Raw genomic sequence first — 16,669 nt, 5'->3', positions numbered from 1 at the left:
GTAGAAAACATCCAAAAATATTTAAATAAATAGTATTCTATTATTGTTTAACAGTGCGATTAATTGGGCCATTAATCACGAATAATTTTTTAATCACTTGACAGCCCTAATAAAAAGACACGACCCAATAGAGCATTAATTTGGCTTTATGATTTTAATAGTACTTTATATTTTTATCCTTCTTCCTGCAGATGGGGAAAGTGACGCACAAGCAAGATAAGTGATTTCTTCCAGGTCACATAGACAAATCAGGAATCGAGCCAAGGGACCAGATTCTCAGCTAGTCTAAATGATTTACACTAGCTGGGTATCTGGCCCACAGGCTCCATATTCTCAATTTTTGGCTGTAACTACTAAATTATTTTGGCTTTGTTTATGTAGCTAAACTTCTTAGTTGCTTAAATCTTCTTACACAGCAAGCTTGATTTAACAAACTGTTTGCAAAGTTTATACTAGAAATGGGCCCAGACTGTAACACTTATTCTGAATCTCCCTGAGCCTGAGGGGAAGTTTGGATTTTATTCCAGCAATTTGGGTAGCCGTCCTTTCCACGACCGATTAGTCCAGGATAGTCCTTTTAGAGACCAGTGTGGTAACACTAAGCAGAAAAAGCTGTGATTGGTTATGGAGCTGAATATCCTGACAGCTCAAAGGAACCAGTGGCCTCAATGAAGAAAGCCATATATATTAATTACAACCAAGTCCTGTCTCCTCTCCTCAGATGAATCTAGAGCTACAGCTCTAGAGCCAACCTTCATGACTCAGGCCAATCTCTGGTCTAGATTACTACACACTGTAGGAAGAAAGCTACAATAATTCAAGTGAATGCTAATTTACAGAGTTGGTCAACAAATTATAATTAGTCCCCCTTTTTTAATCAAAACTCTAAAACTTAGCATTCAAACAGCCATATAGTTATTTGAAAAATGGGGGAAAGATGGTGGAACTTTTTTTTTAAGAAAATCCTTTTTTGAGGGGAGGAGGGATCAAATAAATCAAATTTGAACTTTTTGATTGGCTGAATTGGCTCTGTAAACTGTAAAATAAATGTACATGGGGACTCATTCTGCATTTTACACTTCTTTAATTCCCTTGACCTCAGTGCAGGTACTCATCATTTACAAGCAAGGCCAGAAGCAGGCCTGATGCTTGAGTATGTATAAAAAGCACAGAAGCATTAGTTTGGAGCTGAAGGACCCATGCAAAAAAACAAGACACAAAACTCAAGAGGGTGACTTCTGCTAACTTATTAATCTCAAGTGCAAAAAGTATTCTTAAACAGGGTTCCAAACATTTGGATGCTGAACAACCACTATATCATACATTGTATGTGTTGGATGTATGATTTACCAATTGAAAGCTCATGATATGTAGATGTCAAAGTTGTTTACTTTACACTAGCCTGTGTAGGTGGTTCTTTAGCAACCACAGAGGGAGGAAAATAGGGGTCAAGTAACTGCAGTTTCCTGTGGAGTCCTGTTGCACTTCCTCCCCTCGTGGAAAGGAAATCATATCCTATTACTAAAAGCTGATGGTAACTATACCTGCCAAAATTTGTAAGCTGTAACGAGGAGCTTTACAAGAAACAGTGGAAAGCCTTTAAATTCTATTGGACTAAGTATTTTTGGAGGGATGTTTAACAAAAATCATCAACATTTAAGTATAGATGCTTTCTTTTAACTACAGCTGGCTGGAAAGTATTCAGTAATGACTCTTAACCCCACACCAAAGAAGTGGAATGGTAGAATGCAAAATCACTAGCACTCTGCTATAAACAAAAATATGGACTATGAGGTGACAGCAGAATAGCCAGAGCTCACTCAGGATTTATGAAATACACCCCCTTGTATGATGGCCTTGTAGCAGATAAAATAACATGGAAAAAATGCTGGTTCTATCCTTGTTTACAAAGATTCAGGAGTGCACAGAAGAAGCCACCTGCTATGTGAAAGGGTCAGCCATAACTTGGGGAGGGAGAAGAGGGACTGCAGTAGGAGACAAAGAAGTGGGTGGCTGGTGACAATGTGTGTATGAGGGTGAAGAGAAGGGCATTGCTTTGAACCTCTTTCCCATGGGCTAGCAGAGCTGCCTTTTGTTTGGAGATAGCACACACTGGGCTAAAGCTGGGTGAGCTCTGCCCTCTAGCATACATTCCCTGAGACCACTTGAGAAAGATTCTGGTTGAGTCAGTCAGGATTCCTGATGCTAAGCAGCCCAGTCTCTCCCCCTCCAATGTTGTCAGTGACTCAAAGACAAAATCTGGACCAAAATAAAAATGTAACCAATAGGAACACTTCTTGGACAAAAAATCAATTAGCAATTCCTTAGCTAGTAAGAAATCCTAGTCAGATGGGGTGAGGGAAGAGAGTGCACCAAGACAGCTCCACTTGGAAACTGTCTACCTTTCAGTTTTTGTTAGTTTAGGCTTCTTGGGCCAAGCATTCTTTAATCTAAGATTTCCCCAAAAGGAATATACTTAGTCCAATGGTGTTGGCATTTTTCTGACAAGTTGCTTTCTCCATAACTGGGGCAATGGTGAACTCATAGTATTGGGTCAGGTCAGGGCTTGAATGGGGAGACCTCCAGGAAAAAAAGGATAGATATAGAAAGTGATGATGGTATTTCAGTAGATGTCATTCGTCTCTCAGATCAGTACTGGATGAACTATTTAGCAATGCTAGGGAGCACTGTGAAGTTGCGGATGCCATATTTTGGAGAACACATAAAACCAAGATTCTGACCAGGAGATCCCTGGAGCTATAAGAAACGGTACAGTGTTAGTCCTGCCATCATGATATTCTTCACTTCTCTGTCCTGAAGTACTGCTGTAAGGCCACCTCAGATATGGCTGAATATAAATTGTAGTGGGAAAAGGGGAGGGTGTGTATGCATATCTGTCTTTTTATATGTCTGTCTGTCTTGCCTGGTCTTTATTGGACACACAGCTCATGGGGGTCAGTGCTAATATCAACCATGTTACAAAAGCATTTGGTATCTAAATAGACAGGGCTAACTTGGTTCTTCCTAATAAGGTTCAGAGCCTCTTATATATAAGCTCTGAAAAGCAATAAACTGGACAGGAAATCTCAGAAGAACTGGTTCTCCTTTATATTTCTAGCAATTCTGCATTCCAGCCAAGTTAGAAATACAGTGAAAATAGAGAACATACTCTTTTCTGTGGCATTTTGATTGAAATAGACATGCAGTAAGCAGAAGATGCAGATATAAGAAAGAGAAGTTAACTTAGGCTTACGCAGAAGTCTTCCGGGGGTACATCAACTCATCTAGATATGTTCCTAGTTTTACAACAGGCTACATAAAAAACACTAGCAGTCAGTACAAATTAAAATTTCATACAGACAATTACTTGTTTACACTGCTCTATATATTGAAATATAGAGTACAATATTTATATTCCAATTGATTTATTTTATAACGATATGGTAAAATGAGACAGTAAGCAATGTTTCAGCAGTAGCCTGTGGTAACACTTTTGTATTTTTATGTCTGATTTTTGTAATCAAGTAGTTTTTAAGTGAGGTGAAACTTGGGAGTATTCAAGACAAATCAGACTCCTGAAATGCGCACAGTAGTCTGGAAAGGTTGAGAGACACTGGCTTAGAGGTTCAAATTCAGCTTGAGGGATGGAAATTCATGTCCGTTCTTATTGTACCCAAACTGGCTTTCCTGTTCCTACAGGTTACTGAGGATTTACTGTTGCATTAACTGAAATTATACCCACTCTGACAGCATGGGTGGTAATTTTACAACTATAGGGCCAGATCTTCACCTGGTGTAAATCAGCATGGATCCATTGACTCCAGTGGACTAGGTTGAGATTTTGGCCCAGAGTTAATAGACTTTCCTTCCATTGTTTCTCCTTCCTCTTTTCCCTGCATCAAGCATAAACTACTTGATTTTCCTTTTAAGGTGTATACCCACCCCATCTATCATGTCTTAGATGCTATAAAGCCATCAGCCCCCACTTCCACTTCACTGACAATACCAGTCTCTTTTCCTATTTGCCAGATTTCAGCTTCTCCCCCATTACATCCATTATACGTGGGAGGAGCTCAGGTTAATGAAATATGCAAAAACTCTACACAGTGTTCTTTCAGATCGCTCCTTAAAGCCCATTTATGCTGCGTTGTCGAGGAAAAGTGTGTCTGCATCTTAGTAGGCTTGATCTTTTTATAACTCGTGCATTAAAAGGTTGATGACAGTGGTGAGCCTACTGTGGGAAAACAGCATAATAAATGCAGAGGACAAAGCTTAATGGGAAGCAGTAGCTACTGATGAGTAGATGATGGAGGAGGAATGAGATAATAGATCAGATCAGTGGTCCCCAACCTTTTCTGTGGGGCAGGTGCTGGACGACTAGCCGCTGAGGACCGTGGCCGCTGGACAAGCAGCTGCCGAAATGCTGCCGAGCTGCCGCTGAAATTCGGCTGGATTTCGGCAGTAGCGCTTCTTGACGTTGCCGCTTCTCAGCAGCATTTTGGCAGCTGCTTGTCCGGCGGCCAGTAGGCGAGTGCACATGGATGCCCTGGCAGGAGCCATGGCACCCATGAGCACCATGTTGGGGATCCCTGGATCAGATAAAGTGAAGGGCAACTGCAGACTCAGTGGTCACTGCAGAAAATGTGGTGGTTATTCTGTGATGAATCTTAGTCACGGGTGCCATCACATTGTGTGCATACTAAGCAGAACTAGGTGTTAATATTGTTGTGACAACAACAAAAATGTTGGATAGGGGTGCATACAGCCCAGGGAAAAGTGGAAGGGGTCAGATGTTAAGAAATGTGTGAATGTTTGGGGCCAACTTTTCTAATGGTGTAAATTGTGGCAGCTCCAGTTGATTTCAGTGGCACGATACCAATTTACACCAGCAGAATATTTGGCCCTTTATATGGTTCTGCTGAAGAAGTCTCAGATCGTTCCCATTTGTGGCATTGCAAGATGCAATGATATTATTCCCCTCACAATGAGATGAATTTCCTATGACAGTCAACAGGCTTTCTTCCCCAACTCACACAGCTACAATCCAGAGATAACTACAGAGGAATTTATGGCCTGATCCTGATAGGGGCAAAGAGGTGAAGTCATGAGGATTTACAGGTACCAAGTTCCTCTCAGGATTAAGCCCTTAGTCCTACTAGTTACTGAAGGATAATGTGCTGTTCTAATCTGATTTAGATACATTTGGGGGGATTATTTTTGAACAATGGAAAGGTGGCCTGGTACACTTAGTTTCAGAATGTTTGCTTTGTTAATGGAATGGATAATACTATGGTTACTGGAACCAGCCAATTGAGGAGTAGATTCCCCTCTTGCATACATTGATATATATCAGGAGTAATGCCTCTGAAGGCAATGGAGATGTCCCAGTGTAAGCGAGAGGAGACTCAGAATAGCATGATATGGACTGTAATGGCCACAAATAATTCCAACTCTTCTGAATGTAGATTTAATCCCAAAGCAGGAATTATGGAAGTCCCTATGGCTGACACCTCTGAGCTGGTCACATGGGCTGCGCTGCATATCCTACAATCATCCAAAAACCCTTTTAGTGATCTAATAGTGGTGGAAAATTCAATGAATGAAGAAACATATTAAAGCATTTTAAAATGGCATTCTCACAGTGCCCCAGAAGTTGGCAACCAGTTTATCAAATTTCCAACATTTTCCAAGGGGAACATCAACGTCCCCTCCCCACAAGACCCACAAAAGAGGCTGATGAGTCACTAATTCTCGCTTCTCAAAAACATCATCTCCTAATCATTTCCTGGAGAAGTTTCCTGAAGATGTTCACAGATAATTGTAATGTATGTTTTCATTTATATACATGCTGAGGGTCTGAGCTTAAATGCAATGAAATCAATGGGATTCTTTCTGTTGGTCCAAGTTTCTATAGCTTAAGTCATGTCTTACAGCAGCACATCTGTATCAATACAGCTGCTACTTTATGCCCATGCGACTGCTGTTGACATAATCAAAGCACCCCCCACAAGAGACGGTAGTTATGTTGGCAGGAGAGCTTCTCCTGCTGACATAGCGCTGTCCACACTGGTGCTTCTGTCAGTGTAACTTATGTTGCTCAGTGGGGTGTGTTTTTTCACACCATCAGCGACATAAGTTATACCAGCAAAAGTGGTAGCGTACACATAGCCTTATTTATGGTACTTCTTGAGTCTCACTTTTAAAAGAGACTGTCACAGCTAACTTATGCCTGAAATGCACTTTCATTACTGTCTAAATTTGGTTTATTAGTTTTAATCTTGAACTTCTGAAATTCATTTTGTTGCATGAAATTAAATACATTGTCCCCAGTGAACATTACCCATGCACAATGACCCCAAGAATCCTTCTGAAACTGCCAAGGAAGGTACTGCCTGGTGATAATTCAGAATTTGTTCTGGCTGCTTTGAATTATTCATCTTCACAAAAATAAAGAGCAAATAGTACTTTTTCTGAGTTATTCATGACGTAGAAAAATCTCACTCAACAATGAAGAAAATCGGAAGTCACAGGAAGTCTGTGTCAGTCCATCCCTGCCAAGCCTGAATGGATGCCACGGATCTCTTGCTACAAAGTCCAAACAACATCCTATGGAAAAATTACTTGATTAAATAGCATCCAGATTTCTCCCCAGCACCACCTAACTGCATACTTTATTGCACAAATTCACTATTTATTTATTTCAAATGAAGGAAGTGTCCCTAAGGACGGTTTCTACTCCTGCATTTGTATTTAAAATTTACAATTAAGAGTGAAGGATAGTTCAGGTTCCCGGAGGAGCGACCTGCTTTAATAATACCTAGCTCTTTTCATCCACTGATCTCAAAACACTGCACAAAGGAGCTTTGTATCACTTTACATCTGTTTAAGGTTTGATCCTGCACTACTGAGGTCAATAGGCGGTTTGTCATTGAAATAAATGGAAGCACAAACAGGCTCTCAAGCAATAACGTAAGTAGATTTTTACCTCCTAAAATATGGTGACAAGAGTATTCTCTGACCTCTTTGTCCTCCTTTCTCTGTAAGGTGGAGGAAATCTCTGGGATCGCTACTTTTTCCCCTGCATGTGCTGGTGGGGAAGAGGTCTACTAAAGGGGATTGGATTGGCATGATGGGGGATACTATGAAGAAGAAAGTCTTTGTGGCATGTAAATGTATATATTCATTGTGTTATTGGAGTTGCTTTTATTTGTGATAGGGTCTGTTTTTACTGATCCTGAAAGTTCAGAGAGCCATGGGCAAGCAATTGAAATATAAACTGAAGGAATGAATAAAGGCCCTGTGGGTAGATGACCTGCCTTTCCAGTCAGATGTGGCTCTCTCTATATCCCATCAGTGCCCCTCCTACTGGGTGTTCTTTCAGAGGTATGAGGCACTCCTTTCCCCTAGGCAATGAGTCTCCTGCCTATGCATTGCTCTTAACCTCAAATAGTCCTGAAGGGATGGAGTGGCTCAGGGAACGAAGCTTGGGAATGGCAGGAATGAACTCAATTCTGAGCTTGGATCAAACCCACATAATAGCGTGTTGTGCTGTCACCTATCAGCCAGGTTGTTCTCTTTGGTTTCTTTTTTCATTGAAATTTGGATGATAAAAATACACATCTTCCAATGCTAAATATTGCATTTGCATTACTCAGGATTCATGCTGTTCTTTCACATCCTTATATGACCCCAGGTGCTCTTGAGCCAGCCGTGGTACATGTGCGTGCAAAAATGGAGGCTGATTTGACATATGTACATGGCATGAGCCTGCATATCTACATTCAGCTGTCTCTTCAGATCACAGAGATGCTGCACTGATGGAGGCTGATATGCTTTGAATTTCAAATCATATATAGTCTAAGATCAAACTTCCTCATGCTGTAAAAACAAGCAGGCAACAGATTGATCTATGCTGAACAGTCTTTTGCAGTTGTCTTTACTAGGTTATTTGCATGGTGTTAGGTGTATTTAACATATGATAAGATCACTTCTTTGCACATAGGGAGTATTTATATTTTACTGTTTATATTAATTTAAAAAGTAAGCATGCAGTAATTGCTGTGCAATGAAGCTGATTGTCTTTTCTCTTTTTATCTAATCAAATGGAAAAATGAGTTGGAATAAATCTAATTGCCAGAACTACTGTACATGTCATTCCTAGACAGGGGACTCATCCTTAAGTCTTAGACCCGCTGACATCAGTGGGAGCTTTTTGTCTTAATAAGGCCTGCAAACTTTGGGGCCAGACACTTAAATATGTAGAATTACCTCTGGATGGCTGTGTGCAGGGTGAGACAAATCTAGATCCTCACCTTCACAGTTACTAGTCAGTATCGCTGTCAGCAGAATTGGAGTAATATTCCTGCTCAAGATAGATTTGGGGTGCACAAAACTTCTTGAGCAGTTTCCAGCATGGCAGTGTGCAGGAGTCATGTAGAGGTGAGACCAGGATGATATGGTAGAAAGAAAGGGCTGAATCAGAGGATTTTCCCCCTGCGGGGATCAGACTTCTACTTCTCTTTCACCCAGCAAAGTGTACTAGAGCTGCAGAAGGTTAAAACTGTGGCTTTTCTGCCAGCACAGGGATGCTTTCTATAATCACCACTAGTGGAGATGTCCAGTGCTGGACACTGTGTCCCTAGATTTGGCCCCATATGGGTTTGTTGTTGAAGCATCCCAGTTCACAAAGGATGAAGATTTAATCCACAGGCCAGAAAGGCAATCCCTAAAAAAGTCAAGTGACACAAGGAATAATGTTGAGATTTGAATGATAGCCACATCCTTAGCTGGTGTCACTCAAAGTCATTAGAACGCCACCAATATGCACTAGTTGAAGTTCTGGCCCATTATAACTTTAAGTACTCTGAAAAATGTCCCTGCTACAACAGTGCTAGCTCTGGGATGCCCAACATTAAGGTCAAGTCTAAATAATCCTCAGTATCACAGTGATGCTTGCTAAATATGAAGACCAACAAACACACCACAGACCTGTAACTTTACCATTTCGTCTGGGGTATGTTTTTTTTTTAAACAAGAATTCATAGTTAGTTAGTGGAAGTCACCTTGCATGATAGATGGGATTCTAAATCTATAGACTTTGCTATGGGAATAATGTGTGTAAATATGAGCAAAGAAGGCAACGTTACTTAGCCGATAAAGCGCTGAACCTGGGGGGTGATTCAGCAATCGCGTGACTTCTCTATACTTCCGCTTCCCTATGAATAAAATTGAGATAATGATATTTAACTGGTCTACAAATGAAAAGCGTACTATAGGAGCTTGGTAAGAAAGGACTGAATGAAACCGGACATAACTGGTCAGCCCCATGTGATTATCCTCGGGCAGTGCCATGCGTTTATGGCTTCATTTTTCTCACCTTTGCAAGGATAGACGGAATATAGGTTTCTATAGAACAAGAGCATCCTGAACGTTGACCTAAAGCAAATATAAAGGTATATAGCACAGAAACCAGTTCTGTTTCCTTTCCTCTCTGTCTTCCCTAGCTCAGCAGGGCGCAAGCCAGCTTGTCCTATACACACGAATGAGTAATGACGTCATGCTACGTACCTGGTATCCGATTGAGTGTTACCCAGAAGTGTTCATCTGGACTGTAGCTGTCCTTGGACCACTCCAATAAATCAATAGCACGTTGATCATTGAGAACGAACTCGACAAATGGCTTTGTGACCGCGATATAAGCAGAGCCAAAGTAGATGGTCAGATTGTGTGGTGGGGACTGTTTCAACACATTGGTCTTTTTCATGTAAGAGGAGTCCGTCCCTATGTGCTCCTTATAGATATATTTGGTTCTTGAAATCACATGGGCAGGAGGCAACACCCCAGGAGTGATATTTTTACCCTTATAGCCTTTCAGGTGCTGAACTATTTCCTTGTTGGTTTTCAAGGGGAAATCTTGTCCACACGCGTTGAGCAGGTACTTCCACCGAACCCCTGATTCCAGCAGGTCTTTCATGCAGTTCAAATCCGCCTGAAGTCTGGATATTCCAGCATAAATGACTGGCTCATTTTTTGAGGCAATAAACGCATTGGGGAAACAGTTCAACAATGTCTCCACGTCTTGCTTAAACTGAGCCGTTGCCTTCTCATCCACGTGGACACAGTAAACATTTTGGGGCATATAAATAGCCCTGAAGAGCCTCTCAAACGTATCAAATTCTTTATGCAGAGTTATGATATAAGCCAAAGGAAAGGCAGCTTCTTCTGCAGAGAGAGGGCTGGTTATATAGTGATTGTGCATTAAGTACTCACTGCAGGCAAAACTCCCCCGAGAGGTTTTCAGGAGGTTTCCCCAAACGAAAGCTTTCTTCCGTTCGATGAATGCATCACAGGCTCGACTCAGCAAGTAGCTTTCGTGACACATCGTTTGCCGGGGATATTTTTTTGACCGGTGCAACTCACCCTTGTGCAGCACAACGAAAACCATCGCGCCCAGGAGAGAAATGGCCAGGAGGTAACGCCTCTGCCGGCGCATTGTTGGTGGGTTTAAAATATTTCCCTCTGGAGTGACTGCCGGAAGCACAAAGCCGCCCACAACTCATCAAGTTATTCAGCCAGGCGGAAAAATCTCCAGCTTCCCACAAGTGTCCCGGGAGATCCGACGAGGATGATGTCTATTGTGCAGTCCGTTGCCTTGAGTGTTGGTTTCTTTTTCCGTCCCCTCTCTGAACAAGCGCTAATGCTCCGGCCACCGGCGCACACACCCGCTTTGTTCCGCTTACCCTCTCCAGGCTTCTTCTTCAGCTGGATCCCAGCAAGTGGCTTGGCTCAGCCGCCTGCCCGCTCTCTATTTGCATATGAAAGCGCCTCAGGCAGGGTCCTGGCGTGATAGGACTCTCTGATTGGATCTGTTTCACCTCCGGCTCCCACTCCCTCTGAGCGAGCTATTCGCTCTAATGACGAGCTCGCCTGCTTTGCCCGGAGCCCTGTTGGTTCCGCCCAGCCCTCTGGTAGCTCTTAGCATATGAAAGAACAACAAACCTTGCGAGGCTGGTTCATTGTGTCCGCTCCTCGGGAGCCCCGGCCCCCCTGTGACAGCCTCAGACCCTCATTAAGGGTGGAATGCTGCTCCCACTGAACTGAACAGGGCTCCTAATGAACTCTTCATTCTTTCTGTTCATTACTGTTGCCACTTTTCTGAGTAGCAGCAGATTTAGGGAATTTGCAGAGGGAAGCTTTCCCACCGGGAGAGAACCTGGGCAGCTAGACTCAGGGTATTACCTAATGTAAATTATTTATTTACAAAATCTAGTTTATCCTGAATCAGGATGTTCAAAACGGCCCTCCAGCAATTTCACTTGCAAAAGGCACCGATGCAGTTGAGGTAACTAGCCCTTCACAGCATATCTTGGACAAGGTCCCCACTGTTTAACCCTCTCTATAAAGAGTTTCAAATAAAATTCTTACCTATCAGCAATTCATGATGTGATTTCATTAAAAAAAAAAGTGATCGAAGGAAACCTTTTTTCATTCAATGTACAATTAGCTGATGGAAATCACCACCGCAAGAAACTGCTGAGGCCAAATATTTTGCAGGATTCTAAAAGGTTTAAACATTTGCCCAGAGTAACAATAGAAAAGATGGTAAACAGCTGTTATGGTTTTTCTCTTTTTCTGCTTAGAGCATCTTCAGAAACTTGACAACTTGACATCATGACATCTAGAATGGGTCATGCACAGATCAGAAAAGACCAGTAACAAAAATAAGCAATATCAGAACTGATTCATAGAATATCAAGGTTGGAAGGGACCTCAGGAGGTCAGCTAATCTAACCTGCTGCTTAAAGCAGGGCCAATCGCCAGACAGATTTTTGCCGTGGATCCCTAAATGGCTTCTTCAAGGATTGAGTTTACAACTGTGGCTTTAGCAGGCCAATGCTCAAACCACTGAGTTATCTCTCCCACTCTGTACAGGCCTATTTACATGGGACTGCTCACTGCTCCATAAGCAAGGTACTATAAGGATGCAGAATCTGGCTCATAGATTTCTTCTCAGGATTTCCCATGGAATTATTCCCACAAATCTATTTTGTTTCCATCCCAATCTTTTTGGAGCATTTTTTTCTGCTTGGATGTTTTCTTGAGCAGATTGGGAGAGGCCACTTTCAACTGAGTCCAGTGGTGTGCCAACTGTTACACCGATGAGTGATGCTGTGTATCTTGCTCTCCTGTCACAACTCTGTCAGCCTCACCATCTGCAGTTGTGTTCTGTGGTTCGAGTGGTACTCAAATCAAGATTCAGGGCCAAATCCTCAATTGTGCTTGTCATGGTATAATTCCCCACTCTGAACCTTAGCGTCCAAAAGATAGGCTACCAGCATGAATTCCTCTAAGCTTAGTACTTGTAGCACTGCCACCAACCAGGAATTCCAGTGCCTGGTACACTCTGGTCCCCCCCAAAACCTTGCCCGGGGACCCCCAAGACCCAGTCTCTCTGGATCTTAACACAAGGAAAGTAAACCCTTTCCCTCACTGTTGCCTCTCCCAGACTTCCCCTCCCTGGGTTACCCTGGAAGATCACTGTGATTCAAACTCCTTGAATCTTAAAACAGAGAGGAAAATCCACCTTCCCCCCTCCTTCTCTCTCCCCCTCCCAGATTCTCCCTGAGGGAGAAGTAATCCTAACACAGAGAGAAAATTAACCTTTCTCTCCCCCTTCCCTCCTTTCTCCCCACCAATTCCCTGATGGATCCAGACCCAGTCCCCTGGGGTCTCACCAGAATAAAAAAAAACAATCAGGTTCTTAAACAAGAAAAGCTTTTAATTAAAGAAAGAAAAAACAGTAAAAATTATCTTTGTAAATTTAAGATGGAATATGTTACAGGGTCTTTTGGCTGTAGACACTGGGAATACCCTCCCAGCCCAAGTATACAAGTACAAATTAAAATTCTTTCAGCAAAATACAAATTTGAACTCCTTCCAGCCAAATACACATTTGCAAATAAAGAAAACAAACATAAGCCTATCTCGCCTTATCTACCTAGTACTTACTATTCTGGACATATAAGAGACTGTATCAGAGAGATTGGAGAGAAACCTGGTTGCACGTCTGGTCACTCTCAGAACCCAGAGAAAACAACCACCAAAAACTAACAGCACACACAAAAACTTCCCTCCCTCAAGATTTGAAAGTATCCTGTCCCCTGATTGGTCCTCTGGTCAGGTGACAGCCGGGCTCACTGATCTTGTTAACCCTTTCCAGGCAAAAGAGATATGAAGTACTTCTGTTCTGTTAACTCTTACTTATCTGTTTCTGACAGTGCTGAGCTCACAAATGACACAACTTGTGGGGGGGGCACCTTCCTGCTGCTTTGATGCTAAGGCCACCTGGAGACCATTCTCCTGGCTGAAGTTCTAAAAGGGCATAATGTGGTCCAGCCCTGGCCTCAAAATGTCTTTTCCTCGTGCAACCTCATCATGCCCCCCTAGCCAACTCTGTTGGCTTTAGGCCACTTGCCAGATTATCCTATACCAAGAGAAATACTGGTTGACTTTTTAGGACAGTTTTCTAGCCATTTTCTGAGATTCTGGCCCTCTGTTTCCCTAGTACCTCCTCAGATCATCTTTATGCATAACTTCGTGCCTGGTCCTGCGGCCTAATGGGATTCCATACATCACTTCATTTATTTGTGTCAGTACTTTATGGGAGAGTGGGTGAAATAATATCTTTAACTGGACCAACTTCTGTTGGTGAGAGAGGCAAGCTTTTGAGTTGCATTTCTTCAGGTCTTCAGTGACACAGCTAAATGGGAGGTGGAACAGATTGTTTAACATAAATAGTTAGCATATATTGTAAGAGACTATTCAACGTAGAGTGGTAGAGTGTCCCGTTAACACCTCTAGTCATAGGACAAAAAGCGGGCTTAGTGTATTGGATAAAATCTGTTTCTGACCCGTTTTATGTAATGTTCATCTTGGATTTGTAATAGGACAGCTAAGCCTCCATCTTGGATACCCTTCTCCTCAGATGATTTAGTACCCTTTCAGCCTTTTTCAAATCAAGGAGGAGAAAGGTCAGGGCAGTTAGAGTCATGTGACAGCCATAATCTGCCTAACAACTGCAGGTTATTTAGTGAGTGGCATGCCTGTCACTCAGGGCTGTCCATCTGAGCGGCAGACAGGGTCCCACACAGTTCAGCTAGCTGCTCAGAGCCCCAGAGAGACCAGGACCAGGGCTGGTGTAACCACTAGGCAAACTAGGCATCCAACTAGGGTGCCAAGATTTGGAGGCGCCAAAAAGTGGGCTGCGCTGTTTCTCAGGCAGCTGCTTGGCCACCTCTGCTCCCGCTAGGCCCTGGCTTGGGCTTTGCTTGGCAGAGGGATGCCAGCTCTGAGGGGAGGAAGCCGGTAGGTGTGGGCCGGGTCCAGGTCCGCCCCATATGGCAGGATGGGGCTGGAGATGGAGCCGCTGCTCCAGGCCTGGAGCTACTTCAGGCGGCAGAAGTTTCAGATCTGTGCAGATCTCTGCTTCCAGCTCCTGGAGAAATCCCCCGGACACCAGGTACCGGGCCCAGCTGTGGGGGTAGGGGCGCTGTGTGATTGATAGGCGAGTGGAGGCTGAGGTCCCAGACTCCCAGGCGAGCTGGAGCAGGGGTAAGAGTAGGCGGGCACCAGGGCGTCAGTGCCCCCCTTCACTCGGGGTGGCCGGAGTGTGCCCGCATAGTAGGGTTTGTAGCTACACCTGGTGAACCCAGCTTTCCCCTGGCCCCAACATCATCACTTTCCTGCCTCCAATCCAGCCTGGGACTGAGTTGCTCAAGGAAGTACATGAGCATCGGTGCTTGGGGGAGCCATGCTTCCTACAAGGGAGGCTCGGGCAGCTTCTCTGTTTTATCACCTTTTGCCATCCTGGCCTTCCAAACATAGCTGTCCCAAGTGGGCGACTGTCTCTTAATGACAGAGGAGTGAGTGTAAACCAATAAATTGCATCAGTCACCTAGACTAATTTAATCAATATAGAAGGTGGACCAATACAAGATATTGCCTAACTGACTTTGTCTCTCTAATATCCTGGGACCAACACGACAACATCAACATTGCAAAATAATGTTAGCTAGTTCTTATATATTGCTTATTAGTAGACGGGGCGGCTCCAGGCCCCAGCACGCCAAGTGCGTGCTTGGGGCGGCATGCCACGGGGGGCGCTCTGCCAGTCGCCGGGAGGGTGGCAGGTGGCTCCGGTGGACCTCCCGCAGGCATGCCTGCAGGAGGTCCACTGGAGCTGCCTGCCGCCCTCCCGGCAACTGGCAGAGCGCCCCCGCGGCACACTGCCCTGCTTGGGGGGGCGAAATGTCTACAGCCGCCCCTGTTAGTAGATCTCACAGAAGTACTATTAACTTGATAACTTGACTGAGCAAGAATAAAAATAAAAAACTTGAATGTATATCTGCTGTCCCCATTTGGATTCTTGGTCTCTGTAGCGAGGCAGACTGGCTCCCCGCCATGCCTGAGAGGGCCGAGCCAGAATGGACGCCGACGTGGGCGGAGCCACCGCCGCCTGTTCCTGTCCCCTGGAAGTCAAGAGGCGGGACAGGAAGTATAAAGGCCCGGCCCCAGCGCTTAGTTGACTGCTGGTCGCCGGAGAGGACAGACGCTGGCGCTCAACTCCCGCTGGGCCGAGCTGGCCCTGTGCTCACTACCCGGAGGAGGACTGGCCGAACAGGCCTCGTGCTCGCTACCCGGAGGAGGACCGGCCGAGCCGGCCCCGGGCTCACTACCCAGAGGAGGACCGGCCGAGCCGGCCCTGAGCTCGCTACCTGGAGGAGGACTGGCCAAGCCGGCCCCGGGCTCGCTACCTGGAGGAGGACCGGCCGGGCCTTCCCCTCGCCCGGTACCCTGAGGAGCTGCCTGAATCACCCCGTGTCCAGTATCCCGAGGACCAGCCCCGCTTACCCAACACTCAGTATCCTGAGGAGCCCATGGTGTGGGACATCACAGAAGACGCAGGTGATCCATAGGTACCAAGAGGGGGGGAGATTGGAAGTGGCCTGGGGGTAGCTGACCCTAGTCTGGCTCCAGGAGACCCTGAACCAATGTCAGTGTGTTGTGGCCAGGATCCCCACTGACACAGCAGCAGACTGCCAGCCTCTGTTAGGGCCCCGGGCTGGGACGCAGTGGAGTGGGAGGGCCTGCTTTCCCCCTGCCACCCTTCCAGGGGTGGCAGACTCGCCCTCTCACTGGCCTGAGGAGGCTTTTCTCCTAGACTTTGAACTGTTTGTTTGCTCAGTCCCTGCCTAAGGGCTGGAGCCTTGAACTGCTCGTTGCCCCGCCCTGCCCAAGGGCCTGGGCTTATATACTGTTTGTTTGCTCAGCCCCTGCCTAAGGGCCTGAGCCCTGAACTGCCTGTCGCCCCACCCTGCCCAAGGGCCTGGGCTTATGTACTGTTGTTTGCTCAGCCCCTGCCTGAGGGCCTGAGCGCCTGACTGTTTTCCTGCCTCACCCGGCTAGGTCGACAGCTCACCCAAACTCGAGTAGTGAGGCGGACTGGCTCCCAGCCGCGCCTGAGAGGGCCGAGCCCCCACACCGGACCGTTACAGTCTCTATTAACATACTTGCACTCAACTACTACACACCATTAGTGAGCGCATATTTGCACTGGACTACGAGGTTAAGCAGAGATGCATGGGCAAGCACTGAATACGTACCTGAGGGA

At 45.0% G+C, this 16,669-nt stretch overlaps 1 protein-coding gene across 4 annotated transcripts in view; it reads right to left on the bottom strand.

Moving 5' to 3' along the window:
• GCNT2 (glucosaminyl (N-acetyl) transferase 2 (I blood group)) overlaps window positions 1–16,669 on the bottom strand; it is a 57,924-nt gene that overhangs the window by 19,379 nt on the left and 21,876 nt on the right. For 2 of the 4 annotated variants that reach the window (XM_050940151.1, XM_050940153.1), the window contains exon 1: window positions 9,568–11,094. The exons of 1 other annotated variant lie outside the window; for it this stretch is intronic. In XM_050940151.1, the coding sequence (XP_050796108.1) occupies window positions 9,568–10,492 (925 nt within the window). In that variant the 5' untranslated portion in view covers window positions 10,493–11,094. Of the gene's footprint in view, window positions 1–8,653; window positions 8,726–9,567; window positions 11,095–16,669 lie in introns of those variants that run through there. One more of the 4 variants, XM_050940154.1, reaches the window with a different exon arrangement.

This window comes from Gopherus flavomarginatus, chromosome 2, assembly GCF_025201925.1.
Source record: "Gopherus flavomarginatus isolate rGopFla2 chromosome 2, rGopFla2.mat.asm, whole genome shotgun sequence".
NCBI lineage: Eukaryota > Metazoa > Chordata > Testudines > Testudinidae > Gopherus > Gopherus flavomarginatus.
The sequence above is the reverse complement of the archived record's forward strand: the minus strand, read 5'-3'. Positions and strand labels throughout refer to the sequence as shown.